Source organism: Petromyzon marinus, chromosome 48 (assembly GCF_048934315.1).
Source record: "Petromyzon marinus isolate PM22_M1 ecotype Great Lakes invasive population chromosome 48, UKy_Petmar_22M1.pri1.0, whole genome shotgun sequence".
NCBI lineage: Eukaryota > Metazoa > Chordata > Hyperoartia > Petromyzontiformes > Petromyzontidae > Petromyzon > Petromyzon marinus.
The window spans coordinates 5,351,883-5,371,733 of record NC_133714.1 but is presented as its reverse complement, the minus strand read 5'-3'; the positions used below and the strand labels follow the sequence as shown (position 1 = coordinate 5,371,733).

The following is a 19,851-nucleotide window of genomic DNA, read 5'->3' as shown; positions in this document are numbered from 1 at the left end:
GGGGGGATGGCGCGCTCCAAGACACAATATACACAATTGTTAAATGTGGCCAACCCGATAAAGTTCCTACAACGGGCTCTGTAAGTAAGGATGCATACGATCTGTAGCAATGAGCAGTATGTTTATTAGTGGTGAGGAGGGAGGGTTGGCTATGCACGTGGCCTGTAATTCAGCACTGTGGAGGCAACAAGGGTTTGTGGATCACACAAGAGTTGTACATCTCCCTTCCCATGGAGGAGGTGCCATACCCTGACTCCCCAGGAGGATGCAGTACAGTCTGTTTGGCATAGAGTGTTTCCCCCTCGCATGCATGGGTATTCTCCGGATGCTCTGGTTTCCTCCCACAACACTCGTTCAATTGGCCGATCACACCTTAATATATAGAGGAGCACAGAGCTTGGGCATTTGTTGGCGCCGGCTCAACCGTGCGGACTGCCTTCCTGCTCGTCTGTGGTTCTTCTCGCCTCCGAGTCGTTCGCTCTTCTTACGACAGCGAGCGGATACTTTTGTGGCGCATTGCTGCAAGTTGACATTATTATCGTTGTTGTTGTTGTTATTATTGCTAGAATGTTCCATGCGTTGGGAATGTGACGGGGCGTCACGGTGGCGAGATGTTCTTTACCTCACCTGGTGTACAGGAGTTTCGATCCTGACCCTGACGCCTGCTGTGTCTCTCTCCCCGTGGTGGTCGCGTGGATTTTTCTCCGGGTCCTCCAAGTTTGTCCCTCCACATTTAGAATCGACGTCACGCGTTTTCGGTTATTTGGCCGTGATAAATGTCCACGCGGTGAGCCCACTTCGTTGAGCTATCGTTTGTGATGGCCAGGTGGCATCCCAAAAAGAGCTATGTAGCTGTGTAGGCCTTATCCAGTAAAAAAAAAAGCAAAATAGTTTAGTATCGACATATTTTTTCTTTTTTCTAAAATGAAACATTTGTCCGTGCAGCGGGGTGCACGTGGCTAACGAACAAACGGGGCCCTCTTTGTGCGAAATTGTTCGCGGCGCCTCTCAGACAACCTCCGCGGGCCGCCCGTGGCGAAGCGACGCGGAGAAGTGGCACCGGACAACCGGTCCACCGGTCCACCATGCAACAGCCCAGCTACAGCCAGCTCCGTGCCGCGTGTGAACCGATGGCGGGGGAGCGCCCCCCTCCCCCCCGATGTGGCCTTCTCCCTGTGTCCGTGCCAGCGGGATGACGCCCCCCACCCTCCCCCCACCCTCCCTTCACCCTCCCCCCACCTCACCCCCCACCACACTCCCAACTGGGCGGTAATTTTCTGCTCGGCTGGAGCTGGCCGTCGCCACCGATTGTGCGACTGTCTAACGAGGATGGAGAGAGCTTTCGGGCGTCGTCGATTTCACTTGCTCGTTTGGCTTCTGAGGACCTTACGACTGGCCCAGCCAGTTTGTATTTGTTGGTATTGCAGATGAGAAGGCCACACTTGCAATTGCCTTTGTCCTGCTATCGTGGCTTTACAAATTTTACGAGGGATTCACTTGTTACATTGGCTTAGCCAGTTCGTTGGGGTTTATTTTTTTTAACAACCATAGATAGTTTATCTATTTAACGTGTGCGGTGTGTGTTTGTTTAAGTCCGGGTTTCGCAGCCGTTGGAGTTGGAGCTCGTAAAATTTGGGTCACCGCTGGATGGATCATGGATCGTTAGCTTCGACAGGAGGTCGGTGGGGGACTGATAATAACAATAGATAGTTCCACTCGTTAGGGTCAATGGTTCACCTTTGGCAAGCTCAAAGATCATTTCATCGGGGACCATTGAATCGAGTCCATGTCCCGGTACAATACAATTCATTGTGGCTTTACACAGCGTCCAAATGTCCACTGCATCTCAAGACAACTGTACAGCACAACGCGCGATGCGGATTAACGGTCCCGTATAAATGTGATCGTATCGCTCGCATCAAAAATGTTGTTGAATAACAAGGGGTGTATTTGTATTGTATAGAGAGGCATTCGGTCATCAGCAGGGCGTGAAAAATGGTGTTCCTGGAGCCTAGACTTGAGCAGCAGCAGCAGGGAGCCATCAGCACAGATGGCTGGGTAAAGGGCGTTTGAGACCACGGGGGCAGCAGAGGACAATGCGTCATGGTGGACGTTTCCCCATATGCTTCGAATCTACAGTTTATCGAATTCCTGCGCTTCATCGACGTCAAGAACTCCTCTTATGCATGCACCACCATCGTGTCCCCGCTGCACAATCACCCTCTACAGTGCACCTTTTGAATCTAGATAGAAGACTCGTTTTTTGAGAACTGCTTTTATGTGTTTCAGTTTTAGACGAGGACCGTCGCTGACTTACCACACTCTGAGAACCACTGCTCGAGATGTTACGATCTTGGGACGTCCTCGCAGCAGCCCAGATGCGCTTCTGCGGCCGTCTGGAACGCTCCTCCTAACCGATATTCGGAAGCCACTGGGAGCTATGCACTTTTATCTAAATTTTGAAAACTCGTTTCTTGAGAACTGCTTTTTGTGTTCAGTTTGTTGTCCTTCCCCCCGCACCTCCGATTAGCACGTTTGGCTGCGTACGGAGCGAAAGAAGTTCAACGTACGTACATACACACGAAGTCAAGAACTGTTGGAATGCGAACAACCCCGCCGTTGTAATGTTTCCAGACGTTAATATTAGGGGGCAGTGGTTGCCAAGAAGACGAGTAAATTCACACCATAAGCAAGAGAGACACAGGATGCCCGAGGGATCGTAAGACTTGTAACCCAATCCTGCGGACGGTCAGCAAACAGCGGCGTTGTGAAGACACGCGGTTTTATGTTTTTGTAACGGAGAGCTCTTGCCAATAACAGCGGATTATCCAGCGGCATTTGCTTAACGGAGCTGTCCCTGCTGATTAGACCCAGAAGGCCGAAACCGGTCCGGAGTTCCCTCGCTAGACCAATTGCTGCTTGATCATTTTGGCCTGCTAAAGCCACTCAGCTGATTGCCTGAAGCACACTTTCATTTATATTCGGAAAGACAGCACGGATTTTCTGCGTTCGTGTATTCGCTTGCACTTGAGAGGTAAGGACAAGTCTCTGCGGCCAGAGCCGTCGACATTTATTCGAGAGGCAGTGAGGTGACCCGCGCAGCTCTGCCGTGCGAGGTTTTCATCCTTTGCTCGCGATCGTCTGCCACAGCGTGGCGTGCTTTGCTGCTGCTGCTGCTCCTGCTGCAGTGTCTCTGCAAGGTAAAGGGGCTAGCCTGATTAAACCGCGCCAGCCTCCGCTGCGCCACATGGTCACGATCATGGCTGACTTACCCCGAGGTGACCTCACGTGCCACCTTGTAAGATCACCTAGCCCCAACTGGCCTGGGAAAGCCCCACGTTCCGTTGTATCGCCTGAGACGCGTGTGGTGTACACTTGAGAGACACGCGTCGGAGGAACGATCGTTTAATTATCTCAACAATGCCCTGCGTTGTTAGAGGGTTATATGAATGAGGCTTTTGGAGAAGGTATTAATAGGAGATTATTAATGGAGGGTTATTAACAGATGAGTATTATTCATGATAAAGGTTGTTGGGTTAGATCGCGTAAGTACAAATGCGTCGTAACACTCCACCACCAGACACAGCCAATTAGCAAGGGCTTTGTCACATAAATAAAACGCCAATTAGTTACTACTTCAGCCCATCGGTGTGTTGGAGAGTAAATTAAAGAAATGTTGTAGATGTTATAATTGGCTGTGTCGGGTGGTGGAGGGTTACAACACATTCATTCTTACGCGATCTAAACCTTTATTATGAATAATATTGGTCGTGACAGCCAACGTGTTAAACAGATAAGTATTACTAGAAGGAGGGGAAAGTGGGGGAAAGGGGGGGAGTGGTGGCACACTGGTTAGCGTATGACTCCTAGAACCTGGAGACCTCGCTTAGCTTCCGATCCACCGGCTAACATCAGTGGCGAGTAACATCTGAGCAAGTTCTGAGCTCGCGTTACACCGAGCCCGCATTTATGACTGGTGACGTGCGGTCAAACAACCCCGCCGACTGACACGTGCTTCGATAGCACTCACCCAGGGGTGGGTTGATAAGAGGTGTGTAATCGATGTATTTATTTATAATTTTCTTCAAAAGAGGGGTATGAACAAAGGGTTGCACTGAGTATATATTTCCAATCGCCTCCTGACCCCGCCGAACGGCCGACCGGCCCTGGTCCGTTCTGATGTCGGCAGAAAGGGCACGGATCCTTTGTTACCACCCTCAATGAGCTCCCGCGGCTGCCTATAGGCTCAGCCCCCCCACCCTTACAGCTCCTCATCCTCGTTTAGGTTCGGTGGAAGCTGTGCTAGGCTACGCCAAGATCTGTCTGTGCTGAAAATTTCCCGTGTGTGGTTTTGTAACGGTATGGAAGTGGGATGCGAGCATGGGTGGATTTTGCGTGGGGGGAGAGGGGGGGGGCACGTGGGGGTGGCAACGCCCCTCCCCCCGCCCCTAAACTGGACACCTGCTATGGTTTTACGTCGAACCCGTTTCTTGCAGGGAGGGTCCTCGCCTATGAGTATCGGGATATTCACCAGCACTGGTTCAAGCGAGGCCGACTCTGCTGATGGGACAGCGATCGCCAAACCAGTCCAGAGTTAGGCTCGTGTTGAGCCCAACGCTGCCAATAAGATGCACTCCCAGAATACTTTCATTGTGCGCGTCGAGGCAAATATGGGAAGGCGAGGGGCGGGGTCGTTATTTATTTCTGATTTGTAAACCCAGTACTGTTCGCTTCTCAGCGGTCGTGGTAGTTAACATCTCCTAGCCACCGTGATGATGATGAGAGACAGAGACACACACACAAACTCCAAAGGCACAGCCAGGCGTCAGTGTCGGGATCGAACTCACGACCTCCTGTATACCGGGCGAGGTACTTAACATCTCCTAGCCACCGTGATGATGATGAGAGACAGAGACACACACACACACTCCTAATATACAGCAGGCGTCAGGGTCGGGATCGAACTCACGACCTCCTGTATACCAGGCGAGGTACTTAACATCTCCTAGCCACCGTGATGATGATGAGAGACAGAGACACACACACAAACTCCAAATGCACAGCCAGGCGTCAGTGTCGGGATCGAACTCACGACCTCCTGTATACCAGGCGAGGTACTTAACATCTCCTAGCCAACGTGATGATGATGAGAGACAGAGACACACACACACACTCCTAATATACAGCAGGCGTCAGGGTCGGGATCGAACCCACGACCTCCTGTATACCAGGCGAGGTGGTTAACATCTCCGAGCCACCGTGATGACCCCTGGCTGCCTCCACGCACCCAGCAGCTCTGAGCTGCGCGGCTCTCGTCCTGCCAGATGGGGGTGAAGGAGGAGGGGGGGGGGCGACTGCGTGGCTGCGGCGACGGTGACGGCGCGCGCCGCTCGGGAGCCGTTCGAGATCGATGGCTCCGGGGCGCTCCCTCGCCGGAGGAGTCGGTGACGTGGCGAGGCGGGTGGCGCGGTGCGGTTTTGAGTTTGGCGAGGAGTTCGTGCCAAACGCACTGCGCCGGATTAACCTGCGGATTCTCAAGCGCGCGCTGCCCGTTTTAACAACAACAACAACAAAACAAACAAACTAACAATGACGAAGCAATGGTCAAAGATAACGGACAATACGAGCGCACTGCATGCAGAGCCGCGTCTCGCGTTTGCCCACGCGCGGTCGTCATTGACGGGAGGCCGTGACCTGACGAGCGGGAGAGACGAGGGCTTTGAGGCCGCCGAACCTTTTCGTTGTCACCTCGTCGGCCACGTCGTCACCGAAAGGGCATGGCCGCCCCAAAAGTGTGGGGGGGGGGGAGATGGGAGGGAGAGATGGGGGGGGCGGGGTGGGGGTGCAATTTGCCCCGGACGTCACACAATGTTGTTGTCGCAAATGAATAATAGGGCCCACGCGTGGCAATCTGGTACGGCATCCAGGAACCTCTGGGCAGCCCTGCAATGGGAGGCGAGGGAAGGAGGGAGGGGGGGAGGGAAGGAGGGAGGGAGGGAGGGAGGAAGGGAGGGGGGGAGGGAGAGGAGGGAGGGAGGGCATTTAGGTGGCAGAAAGCGACGCAGCAGAATTTATGCTCCGGCAATGGCTTTGCTCACGTAAACACATAAACCACTGCTTTCTTCATAGCGGATCAACAGTTCACGCCACTCGGTTGTAACTTTCTCCGTCGTTTCCATCGGCCGTGCCGGATGATGTGCGGGGGGAGGGGGGTTAGCATGGTTTCGAACCGGCGACCTCGGGACCGCGAGTGGAGCCTGCTGACAATTACCACCGCCAGCGGTTTAGCGCACGGCAGCGAAACAGATTTGACCGTTTTGCAACGCGGACAGCTTGCGACGCAGGCGTCTCGCGTGACACCGGCGGCGCATTAGGAGGCTGCATTCGTCTGTTTTGACAGCAGCCCTAGCTGGTTTTTTTTCCGTACCGCAAACGAACCAAACCCACCCCCCCGAGGAGGCCGCATTATTGAAGTGACACTTTAAAGGGCCAATTACACACACGCACACAGCCGCACCAACTCGTTCTCATGCAATTTCAGCCACGACAGCTTTTTCGGTAGTTTAAACATAATAATAGTAGTAATGAGGGGGCGATAATAGTGTTTTTAAAAATGCACATTTAACGTGCGGAATTGTTGTTTACGAATCGCGGGACGCGGGGGGTTACGTAAATTGCCGTTTGTGTGCGCATCACATTACGGGTCCAGTTAGCGAGTCAGTCTGTCGAGGTATCCCCCCCCACCCCTCTCTTCTCTCATCCGTCAGTCTTCGCACGAAGATGATGAGACGGAGTGAACCCGCTACCACTCTCGGGCTTCCTCGGGTCCTTCGTTTGGTCATGGCGATCGCCTCCTCGATGCCAGCGGTTCTCGAAGTGTGGTCCCCGGAACCACCAGTGGGGTCTGCGACGGTCCTCCAGTGATCGTCTTTGTCCGATATCAGCGTTTCTGAAACTTTTTTTTAGCCCGCGGTCCACTCAGTCGGTGGAAACATTTCTGCGGAACCACACAGACCCCCATCGCTGTGACAAAACGCATTCACTTTTCTCTCTCCCTCTCTCTAAATGCCAGCAATTCACAATTATTTATATTACGCAGTTGTAAGGTTAACTTTGTTTTAGAGGGGGACATTGAGATGTTAAGGGTAAGTTTAATCATGGTTGTTTACCTAACTTCATTTTTCAATGAAATTTCACAAGTAAAATATTGACGAATGTCCGAAACAAAATGGTCTAAAGGTTGTCGTTATGGTGCGAATCAACCCGCGTTTACATCACATCCCACAGACTACCTGGAGGACCACAGCTGACCACTGGTGGTGCGGGAACCACGATTTGAGAACCACTGCTCTAGAAGTTACGAACTCCGGTCTTCCTCGCAGCGGCTTTCGACTAGCTATCGAACAAAGGAGGTGGCCACTGCATTGCGGGCTTTCAGACGCGGTTACGCGGTCGTCTGGAAAGCTCTTCCTTCCGATATTATGAGCGGGAATCGAACTCGGATCGCCGGGTTCATAGCGCAGCGTAGCGCTAACCGCTACACTGCACACACACAAGCAGCCACAGCGGACGCGGGACTGAATTTCGATTCCGAGGGCCAGCCCAGCGACCTTCTTACACCCTCCCGGATCCGCGCGGGCCTGCCCTCTGACCCCCCCCCCCCCTCCAAAAAAAATATGCGCCCAGCAAAGAGGAGGATGCACCTGCTGTGAGTCCGGAGATCGATCGATCGTCGTCAGTCAGTCACGGTGCTGCCGTTTACCGCTCATCACCCACCATGGCCGTCGTATTTCACGGCGCGGACACCGTTTTCGTTCCGTGTGCTTATGGGGGGGGGCGGATTGGTGGGGGGGGGTGGCTGGAGGGGGGTGGGGTGGGTGGGTTTCGTTGCTTGAGTGGCGCTGAGCGGAGTGTGTGTGTGGAGTCGGGCCGCAGGGATGGGGGAGTGGCAGGCCGGAGAGAGTGCGTGGGGGGGGTGGTCTATGTGCTTTGGACTCTCGGATTTACGCTGACAGCTGGCGCGCACACTCCGGAAATATGATTATTTTAGGGCACCCTCTCCAAGCGAACGATCGTGAACTCGTGCAGTGAGTGTCTGGGGGTTATTGGCTAAAGCTGTGGCAAGAATGGTTTTGTTTATTTCGCTGTTTTGTCGTGCCGTGGAAATTTAGGGAGGGTACAGAGAGAGAGAGAGAGGGAGAGGAGAAGCTGGTATAAAGGCTACGGTCTTATAAGCACAGCTTGTTGAAATCTGTGCAGAGACGCAAAGCCTCATCTTGCAATGATTATGCTCTTGTGGGTCATTGGAGTCAATGGGGGGCGGGGGGGATTATCAAGAAAACAAATCTATATTGTAGACTACATCCAAGAAAATAAAAATAATAAAATCGTCAACTTACACAAATAAAAAAATACAAATTGAACATTCGTGAACCAACACTGCTCTAAACGGAAATATATATACTGTAATAGGTGACATTTCGAGCAATGTCTCTCCATCATAGCATACATTAATCATCACTGTCCCTGCACCAACACGGTATAAAAAAACCCAACGTACTAAATAAATACATAACGTGGAAAAAGAATCCACCTTTTGCCATTGGCACTGCCTGATAACGTTTTTTCGGGACAGTGGCTTTTATTCAGAGCAAGAGAGAGGGGCAGAGCGACTGGCTGGCCCACCATTGACTGCCTTATCACACCCGGAGGTTCACACTTTACGGTGCAAGTACCTTGAATGGCTTTACCTGGAGCCCAATCATTTGTTACGGCTTCATTTGATTTTACAACCAATATGTAACACCCCCCCGTCGTTTAGATGCCTGTATTTTTACCCCTGCAGTATCCCTCGCCAGTGAGATTCGTCGTCTCGTCGTGAGCGCTCGCTGCGGCAAAACAAAGCCCGTCTGAAATAGATGCTCGCTAACAACTCTTTGTTAAAAAAAATACACAATAGTCAAAGGGCTATCGCTGTTTTTGTAACGAACAAACACACTCGCTTTGAGCATTTGTTTTATATCAAACAGAGCGGCAATGATCAAAGTGCAGCAACACTGCCCAATCCCCGGGGTTATTTGAACCACAGAGAGGCCGCAGATTTCGCTTCGAGTCGCGACGAAGACAAGGAGCCCCCCTCCCCCCCCCCCCCCAGTGAATCTCACCGAGCCACGGCACTCGCGCCTGCGTTCAAGGCAGACACCGATCGTGGCCCAAAGCCACTGCCGAGCCCACAACTGCAGACGCTCTGCCGAATGACAAAGACAAAGATCCCCCCGTATAGCCTGGAACAGACGGTAGGGGCAAGTGCTGTTAGAGAGTAGTCACCTACAGTGAGGGAAAAAAGTATTTGATCCCCCTGCTGATTTTGTATGTTTGCCCACTGACAAAGAAATTATCAGTCTATAATTTTAATGGTAGGTTTATTTGAACAGTGAGAGACAGAATAACAACAACAAAAATCCAGAAAAACGCATGTCAAAAATTGTATAAATTGATTTGCATTTTAATGACGGAAATAAGTATTTGACCCCCTCTCAATCAGAAATATGTCTGGCTCCCAGGTATCTTTTATACAGGTAACGAGCTGAGATTAGGAGCACACTCTTAAAGGGAGTGTTCCTAATCTCAGCTTGTTACCTGTATGAAAGACACCTGTTCACAGAAGCAATCAATCAGATTCCAAACTCTCCACCATGACCAAGACCAAAGAGCTTTCCAAGGATGTCAGGGACAAGATTGTAGACCTACACAAGGCTGGAATGGGCTACAAGACCATTGCCAAGCAGCTTGGTGAGAAGGTGACAACAGTTGGTGCGATTATTCGCAAATGGAAGAAACACAAAAGAACTGTCAATCTCCTTCGGCCTGGGGCTCCATGCAAGATCTCACCTCGAGGAGTTGCAATGCTCATGAGAACGGTGAGGAATCAGCCCAAAACTACACGGGAGGATCTTGTCAATGATCTCAAGGCAGCTGGGACCATAGTCACCAAGAAAACAATTGGTAACACACTACACCGTGAAGGACTGAAATCCTGCAGCGCCCGCAAGGTCCCCCTGCTCAAGAAAGCACATATACATGCCCATCTGAAGTTTGCCAATGAACATCTGAATGATTCAGAGGACAACTGGGTGAAAGTGTTGTGGTCAGATGAGACCAAAATTGAGCTCTTTGGCATCAACTCAACTCCCCGTGTTTGCAGGAGGAATGCTGCCTATGACCCCAAGAACACCATCCCCACCGTCAACATGGAGATGGAAACATTATGCTTTGGGGGTGTTTTTCTGCTAAGGGGACAGGACAACTTCACCGCATAAAAGGGACGATGGACCGGGCCATGTACCGTCAAATCTTGGGTGAGAACCTCCTTCCCTCAGCCAGGGCATTGAAAATGGGTCGTGGATGGGTATTCCAGCATGACAATGACCCAAAACACACGGCCAAGGCAACAAAGGAGTGGCTCAAGAAGAAGCACATTAAGGTCCTGGAGTGGCCTAGCCAGTCTCCAGACCTTATTCCCATAGAATATCTGTGGAGGGAGCTGAAGGTTCGAGTTGCCAAACGTCAGCCTCGAAACCTTAATGACTTGGAGAAGATCTGCAAAGAGGAGTGGGACAAAATCCCTCCTGAGATGTGTGCAAACCTGGTGGCCAACTACAAGAAACGTCTGACCTGTGACTGCCAACAAGGATTTTGCCACCAAGTACTAAGTAATGTTTTGCAGAGGGGTCAAATACTTATTTCCCTAATTAAAATGCAAATCAATTTATAACATTTTTGACATGTGTTTTTTATGGATTTTGTTGTTGTTATTCTGTCTTTCACTGTTCAAATAAACCTACCATTAAAATTATAATGTCTTTGTCAGTGGCCAAACGTACAAAATGAGCAGGCGATCAAATACTTTTTTCCCTCACTGTATGAAGGCCGGCACGGCACACGAGGGGTTGGGTGGCCAACACCACGCCCGGCTGCCTTTGTCTCCCCAGTGGCGATGTTTACACATCGCACCAGGTACTCATTTGAGGCTGAGTCGACATAAGGGATGCCTAGGACCGGTTCAGATATTTGCCACCTTCATTGGTTGGTCGTGAGCACACAGACACGCAGACACACAGACACGCGGACACACAGACACGCGTGCACAACAAAGACATATTCCACTGTAGCCTAACCAGACTGTTGGGGCAAGTGCTGTTAGCGAGTAGCACCTATGAAGGCCGGCACAGCACACCGAGGAGATGGGTGGCCAGCACCACGCACGGCCGCCTTTGTCTCCCCAGCGGCGCGGTTGTTACACATCCCACCAGGTACTCATTTTCGTTTGTTGTCCTTCCCCGCGCCTCCGATTGGCGCTATTGGCTGCTTACGGTGGACCTCGAGGAGGCCCACGGCCGATTCACACACACACACAGGCACACACGTGCACGCGTACGCTCCCTCTCACACGAACGCGTAAGCCCCCTTAAATAGCCCTTCGCACCTTCCTCTATCGAAATAGTTGCCCTGGATGTATTTACACAGCGCGGCGTGAATTGTTGGCACGACTGAGTCTGAAGCTGGCGTGGGATTGGGTGGATAAGGGAGCGGTTGATGGGGGGGGGGTGCAGCGGCTGCGTCGGTGCGTGGGGGAAGGGAACCGGGGGGGAGGGAGGGAGGGAGTGGTCACATGAGCCATCACCAGCTGCATAATTGATGCGCGATTTTCCCCCTGCCTCTTTGTACCCTTTGTTTGTTTGAGCCTCGGGCCCCCCTCCTGCTCAGCAGCATGAACGGGGCTCAAACCGAAGGAGCGGAGCGGCCACACGGCCAAGTCCTCTCGCGAGGGCACGCGCCTTCTCGCTCAAGCTCCCGCAAAGTTTAGAGCAATTACCGAGTGCTCGAGTTCATTGCCTCCGGTCGCTCATTAAGGTTTAATTTTTTTTTTCAGAGGGTGTTTGTCTGGTGTACGTTGCCACGTGATCAGCCACTTCGTTTGAGCCGTCATTTTGTGGTCACGTCGCTTCTGAAAAAAAAAGATCAGTGGGCCTTACCTGGTAAAATAAAGAGAGTTTTATTTGATCGTTATCGGTATTACATTTTTGTTCTCACTGTTGTGAATTTTTTTTTTCTGGATGTCACAACCCGGCCTGGCCCTCCAACCCGAGCCGCTCTGCCCGTGGATTTAAACGCGACGCCCATCCAATCAGTGGGGGGAGGGGGGGGCACGAGTAAACAATGCCACCCATTGGAGCTCACGCTGGACTTTAGACCTGGCAGGGGGACAGAGCGGAGTCGAAGCCCCGGGTGGCGGCCAGCGGGAGATTCATTCAGCGCCAGCGCTGGGGACCTGCCCGGCGAACGCGACGCTGGGACATCGGTTGACGGCGCGGTTCACGCCACGTCAGCCTCTGGCGAGGGGGGGGGAGGGGGCGAAGTTGTGGCGAGGTGCAGCACAGGGTGGGATGGTGGGGGGTTGAAAACAAAAGTGCGGATAACGCCGCAAACATTTTAGCTCGCCAGTGTACTCGGGCAATTCGGAGGTGCCGCGGTTTCGGGACGATGCTGCCGTTTGTGAGAAACGACGAGGCCGGGCTGCCCGACGTGGCCACCCCTTTGCCTTGACCGCTTCGGACGCCGTGGACTCTTCGTCGGAAGCGAGCGCGGTTTTTTTTATTTGGTGCCATCGCAAAGACGCGGCGGGGCAGTGGCACGTGGAATTTGTACCGCGCTCCCGAGAGAGCCCCTTGTCGACTGGCAACTCACCATGTTCAACCTGAAGGCGTTCTGTCTGGACTACTGGCACTTCTTCTGCCCGCAGCCCAAGGGGGGCACTTACAAGAGGTATTCCCAGCGCGAATCTCTCCCTGCCCCTTGCACCGTGTTGTCGTGCGATGCCACCGTGGCTGCGCGACTCTGTGTGTGTATGTGTGTGTGGGGGGGGGGGGGGAGAGACAAAGGCGGCCGGGCGTCGTGCTGGTCACCCACCCCCACCCCCCCCCCCTTTGTGTGCCGTGCCGGAATTCACATGTGCTCGCTAACAAGCGCTTGCCCCAACAGTTTGTTAAGGCTCTACGGGGGATGTTTGTCTTTGTGCGTGTGAATATGTGGGGAACGGGAGTGCAGTAGCTCGCTGCTTTACAAACCCGGCGGCGTGAGTTTGATTGCCGCTCGCGGCCAACATCAGTGGCAAATATCAGAATCAGCACTGGGGAGACAAAGGCGGCCGGGCGTTGTTCTCCCGGCCACACCACCCTCTCGTGTGCCTCGTATGGTTAATAGGTGCTACTTACTAACAGCACAGTCCTTGCCCCAACAGCCTGAGTAGGCTACATGGGGGGTGTCGGGGGGTCTTTGTCTTTTGGTGATTCTTGTTGTTGTATCTTAGCAGGTAAGGCCCACTGAGCTATGTAGTTCTTTTTCAGAAGCGAGCTGGCCACAAATGATAGCTCAACGAAGTGGCATATCACGTGGAAATTCAGAAGCGACCTGGCCACAAATGATAGCTCAACGAAGTGGCATATCACGTGGAAATTCAGAAGCGACCTGGCCACAAATGATAGCTCAACGAAGTGGCTTATCACGTGGAAATTCAGAAGCGACCTGGCCACAAATGATAGCTCAACGAAGTGGCTTATCACGTGGAAATGTAGAGCAGCCAATTACTCTAAATGCACGTTGATTCTGAATGTGGAGGGGAAAACCCGGAGGACCCGGAGAAAAATCCACACGACCACGGGGTGAGAGAACATTCTAACTCCAAATATACAGTAGGCGTTAGGGTCGGGATCGGACCCACGACCTCCTGTACACCAGGCGTAGTAGTTAACATGTCGCCACCGCGACGCACCAACACGTGCATAAAGCACGGTTGCATACCGGGATATCTGCCCTGTGGCCAGATTGCATGCTTATTGATTTGGCTGTCACCGGTATCTTCTGTGGAGAATCACCAAGGTCCCCACTGGCTGCTGATACAAAGTGTCCCATCGCCTGCCCCGCCAGCTGACCTCACCCTCGCTGTGGCTAGCAACGCCTCCCTCGCTCGTTAAATCAAGAGGCTGCTGTGTCCTCATTTTTTTTGTCAACGGTTGCTGAGAACTCTGTGTGTCGGGTTGTGTGCAGTAGATGTTTTATTTTTTATGCATTTAGAACGATGTAACTACGTTAATTGAGGTTTCTAGTACAACACCGGCAAAGCAACGCCATTGCCTCTAGATTACAGAAGTGTTCTTCGCTAATTTTCAGAGGGGCGAGCTTGGCGGGGGGGGGCACTTTCGCCGATAAGACATCACCAGTGTGAGGAGGGCCGCCGCACGTTTGAAACCATTGGGGGTTTGACAGCAGCACGATAATGATGATGGGGGGGGGGGAGTGATTTCACTCTTTGTGTATTGTCGGGAGGACGCACGAAAGTCCCCCAGTGGTCGCCAGTGGCCCGCGGGGCCTTGCATTGAAGAACACTGGTTTGGACGAATTTAAGGGCTTTAATAAATGTATTATGCAGGTTTTAGGAAACACCGTCGTAGAGGATTGTAGGAGCGCTGGTAATTCTCCCACTCACGCACATGGCCTCTCTGTAGAATGCCTAATAAACAGCTTACTGATGATGATGATGATGGGGGATGTGTTCACATTCGTGTATTGTCAGGGGCCGCACTAAACACTGCCAGGGGCCGCCAGTGGCTGCATCACAGAGTGGCCGAGTGGCTCTGAGGTCAGAGTGTTCATTTGGCACTGCTGAGCCTCTGATTAAGCCAGGCTCCCAAGTGTAGCAAGTTGATGGTCTCAGCCCAGTCGCTTATGACTCACACACAGAGCCAAAGACTCACATAAGAGGCCAATAGATTCTCACAAAGACTTGCAGACCCACATATGCGTGGTTGTGATTCAACTGGGTTCTCTAATGCAGTGAGTTGATGATCTCATTTGGTCATTAATGACTAATAGAGACCCATAGACTCTCACAGAGACCCGTAGACTCTCACAGAGACCCATAGGCTCACATAGACGTTCATGATTCAACTGGGTTCTCTAGTGTAATGAGTTTATCGTCTCAGCCCGGCCACCAATGACTGAACGATAACATCCTCATTAAATTTGGTTCTGCACCTAATTAATTTAATTTCCATTTCTGAGAATAAAAAAATATTGTTTTTGATTGTCACGTGATAAACACGACTCTCCTGTTTGGCAGGGTGGGGAAGTGGGGCCCCCTCCTCCGTGGACTAGAGGTCACTTGAGGTGAACTCTGTGATATCCGCTTCTGTGGACCATTATAAACTAAACGATACTCTTTGATTTAAAGCTTTCGTGACTGCAGGGATTCATATTCTTGGTTCTTTCGGCAAAGGCACATAGAAGGGAAATAATAAAATAATAAAAATATAAAACAATAAAATTATCACGACGTTTCGACTGCAACACAAGCAATCGTCATCAGGTGTGCTTGTGTTGCAGTCGAAACGTCGTGAGAATTTTATTGTTTTATATTTTTATTATTTTATTTTTTCCCTTCTACGTGACTTTACCGAAAGAACCAATAATATAAACGATACTCTTTAATTTACCAGGTAAGGCGAACACTGAGCTAGCTATGTTGCTCTTTTTCAGAAGCGGCCTGGCCACAAATTACATCTCAACGAAGTGGCTTGTCACGTGGCAATTTATAGCAGCCGAATACTCGAAACGCGCAATGTTGATCCTGAATGTGGAGTAAGAAAAAACCGGAGGACCCGGAGATAAATCCAAGCGACCACAGTGAGAATATGCAAACCCCAAATATATAAGCGTCGTCAGGTGTTGGGATCGAACCCATGCCTCTTCTGTACCAGGCGAGGCAGTTAGCATCTCGCCACCGTGTTGCACTGTTCTGCGATGGCTACAAATGAATACATTGTGCATAACAAGATAGCCGATAGCACAATTGGGATAAAATTGAGGACAATTACGTTGACCCAGAATGCAATAAAAATGCGTTAATTAGATCGTGCTATATAAACTGTTCGCTGTTTTTGTTTAGTAAAATGTACGTTTTCTTTTTTTGCTGCCAGATTTTCCGTCGTGAACAAGGTCCATCGGTTTCAACATCGACTGCTCATTTTCATCCAGATGTCCTTGTTTTATTTCGCCTCTCATCGACGCAACCATTCCACTCCATTATTTCGTCATCTGTTTCGTTTTTACGCGTGGGTTTTTTTTGTGTGTGCGTGTTTGTGTTGTCTTGTGTGTGACAAAGCCCATAAGGGAGGCGAGGGGCGGGGGGAGAAAATTGGCTTCTTGTAAACAACTACCACGGCAAATGAAAACAATTATGTAAATTGGGGACACTTCCATTGTGCCGCGATGAAGCTCATATGTCAATGATGCATCGGGTGTGACTGTAGCCGCAAACTGTCAGCGAGGATATACCGAATTAGCTGAGCTCGTTGTATCAGTCAGTGTCAGACTGATACAATTCCACTGCCCATGAATCGAACTCTGAGATGGCGAGGCGTTATCTCCCTCGCCTTTTATGCGGGACGTTGTGAGTTCGGTCCTGACCCCGACGCCTGCTGTATATTTGGGGTTTGCGTGTTCTCCCCGTGGTCGCGTGAATTTCCTTCCACGTTCAGAATCAACGTGCGTTTAGATTGGCTGCTGCTATACATTTCCCAAATGATAAGTCACTTCGTTGATACGTCACTTCGTCGCTTCAGTAAAAGAGCTACATGGCTCAGTGAGCCTTAGCTGGTAAAATAAAATAAAAAATCACACAAAGACAAAAACCCCGTGTAGCCTACTCAGGCTGTTGGGGCAAGGGTTATGCGATTAGTGAGCAGCACCTATGAAGGCCGACGCAGCACACGAGAGGGTGGTGTGGCCGGAAAAAAATATGCCGGCCCTCCTTTGTCTCCTCGGTGCTGATTCAGAAATGTGCCACTGATGTTGGCCGTGAGCGGCAATCAAACTCAGTCCCGCTGTCTGCGATGAGCGTTCTCTAAATTCGATGTCGGTTGGGGAAGAGGGTTTCGGTACTGAGCGCCTTCTCTCCACACGATTATTTTTGTTGTTACCAGAAAGGTGGCCGATGTCTTCATCACCTCTAACGGCGATGGGCACGCGGGGTGGGGGGCATTTTGCCACGGTGGTGGTTGGCGGCGGTCTTTTTGGTTGTCTCGTTGAGGCGTCAATTTCGGACCCATTCGTCTCTGAAATTCGCTGAGTATTCAGTGACCTCCCCGTTGCCACGAATGGAGGTTTTTTTATTGTATCCGCTACGGATTGGCAACGCGCGACTGACCCACGGTGACATTTCATAAGCGCCGAGGTATTGCATAATCGTGTTTATGCTGATGCACGTGATCAATTTTCAACGCTCGCGCGACGTGAACGTTTGCGTTGATTGTACTCGCGCACGAACGTCTTTGTGTGTGTGCATAAGGTATACGGCGAATGAATGTGTCTTTGTGTGAATGAGCATGCATACGTGCGCGCGTGCGCGCGTGTGGGTTTTGCGCCTTTGTGTGCATTAATGTACTTGGCATTGCTTGCGTGCATGCGCGGCACACACCGCCACCAGAGTTCAATTCCCACTGCAGGCCACCACCAGCGGCGAATATCTTGAACCTGTCACGGCTCTTGCCCTGAATGAGTACAACCGGGTGCGTCGCGTAAACGTTGGCAAAAAGGTGAAGACAGTTTCAGTTTAGTTTCAGTTTTATTTATTTTGGAATAGCCCTGTGAGCCATTCGGCTCTTGAAACGGGTGCAACCACAACAAACAAAAAAACCAAAAACACGAACAAGAAAAAACATCTTAAAGTGACTCTGTGACACAGGCGGCCCTGGGGTGCGCTTCCGGCGGCCTGCTTGAGCTCCGTGCCGGCCTCGGCTAACGCTCGCTGAACGACACTTGCCACCCCCCGCATCATCTAACACGTGGGATCTTTGTCTCTTGTGTACACGTGGTGGCTGGCCGAGCGCTGCCCACGTGACCGCCGGGTCGCCCAGCGTGTGGCGGCGGCCGCGTGCTGCATTATCAAGCGAGCGAGCTCGGCAGGAGAAGTAGAAGGGGGAATGGTCTCTGCCCCATCACTCGGTTGTCGCCACGCGCCACCGTTTAACATGTTAATCGTGCCCCCCCCTCCTCCTCCTCCCCCACCATTGTGGTTGCGCGTCTATCGCTCGAACCCGCGCGCGCACTCGCGCCCCCGGCGACTCCGCGGGCTCAGCTCGCCGCAGCCCCCGACCGAATTCGTGACCCCCCCCCCCCCCTGCGGTAATTGCGTTCGTAGACAGAATTCCAAAAAGGCCTCGCGGCGGGGGGTTTTGTCGGCCGGCCGAGCGCGGGGGCGTGCGGCGAGCTGAGCCCGCGAGTGCGCGCAGCCCTCGTCCGTTTTGCGCGATTGTTTTGCTTGTTCTTATTCTAAACGCGCACGCGAAAATAATAACAATAATAATAAAATAAACAATCGCGGCAGAGCGGGCCCCCCTTTGTCCCCGCGTTGCTGCCACACGCGCTGCGCCATCAAACTGCACGCGTAATGGCTTTGTAAAAAAAAAAAATATTTGTAAAAAAAGTGGTCTGCATTGTTCGCTGCGTGCTGTTGTGGGGATAATGTAATTTTTTTTTTTTAGGGTGGAGTGGGGGGATGGGGTGTCAGGCCACCAAAGGCAACGGGACCACAATTCTTCCCGACCAGATTAACCGTGGGAATGAAATAGAAAGAAACAAATAAAAAAATGAGCATAACCGGTGTTCCGTGGTCAATTTATATCCGAGCTGTGAAATGTTCGTCCGCCACCGCCGCCCATAAAGTGCTGGCGTAATTAGGGATTTTTTTTTTTAGCAATTGTCTCAAATTGCTTTGCCATTCCCTGTCAGGCTTAGAATGTTGGATTTATTTGTAAGCGTGTGTTACCGTGAAAGATGATGTTTTTTTTTCTTCTCTTCAGCTGTTCCGTTCTTCCTGGCCTAAGTACAACATTTTACACGGACCCTATTAGTGGGTCGTAAATCACGCGTCTGGACAGAAGGAAAAAACATTTATATTTACTACAGCTTACACACGTGGCGCCACGGTGGTTAGCGGCACGATGCCGACATGCAAATCCATTGAGGGGTTTGATTCCGGACCATGGCTACCATCAGTGGCGAATGATATGCGAACCGGTTCTGGGCTTCCTCTAGGTTGGCTAAGCCTTAAATGAGCAGTTGGTATGGTGTCTCTCCAGTGCAGATGGTTGTACATCTGGAGAGACAAAGGCGGCCGGGCGTGATTCTGATCACCCCACCCGCTTGTGTGCTGTTTCCACCTTAGCGGGAGCTCGCGAACAGCACTTGCCCCAATATTCTGTGAAGGCTATATGGGAGATATTTGTACGTGTATCATTCTGTGCGTCTGTGCAGTCGTCCATGGTGATAACCACACCACCCTTTACCCAAATATTATCTAAGGCCGTACGGGGAATATGTATCTTCGCATATGCACATGCTGAACATTTGCTTAGATTTTCAATGCCACAGACCATCATTTTGAGCCCCGTGCAGTTCAAAAATGACTTCTGCCAATAACGTCCGGGGGAATCTAGCGGCACTGATTTAAAAGTCTACACCTTGCTGATGAGAATCGATGAGGGTGGAGATGATAAATCGGTATTGCCCTGTTTAATCGAATGCCACTGGAAACCGTGAGCTGTAAGGAGGCTGGTCAGCTGTGAATTCCAGAGGATTAAACGCTATTGACTTTTAGATATTTATCAACTCGTTCCTTGTAAATAAATCTCCTTCCAACAAAATGGGTCGGCTACACACCTTTGATGAGACATCATAGTTTTCAAGGTGAGCCGAGACGTGGAATGCGTTATAAATTGCCCGTAGATAATATTT

The 19,851-nt window shown here is 51.3% G+C and overlaps 1 protein-coding gene across 6 annotated transcripts in view; it reads left to right on the top strand.

Moving 5' to 3' along the window:
- The window catches only part of LOC116952799 (IQ motif and SEC7 domain-containing protein 1-like), a 519,292-nt gene that overhangs the window by 382,789 nt on the left and 116,652 nt on the right, over nucleotides 1–19,851 (top strand). Inside the window, exon 1 of one of the 6 annotated variants that reach the window (XM_076074477.1) lies at nucleotides 11,672–12,825. The exons of the other annotated variants lie outside the window; for them this stretch is intronic. Coding sequence (XP_075930592.1) covers nucleotides 12,749–12,825 — 77 coding nt within the window. The 5' untranslated portion in view covers nucleotides 11,672–12,748. Of the gene's footprint in view, nucleotides 1–11,671; nucleotides 12,826–19,851 lie in introns of those variants that run through there. 6 annotated transcript variants of the gene reach the window in all.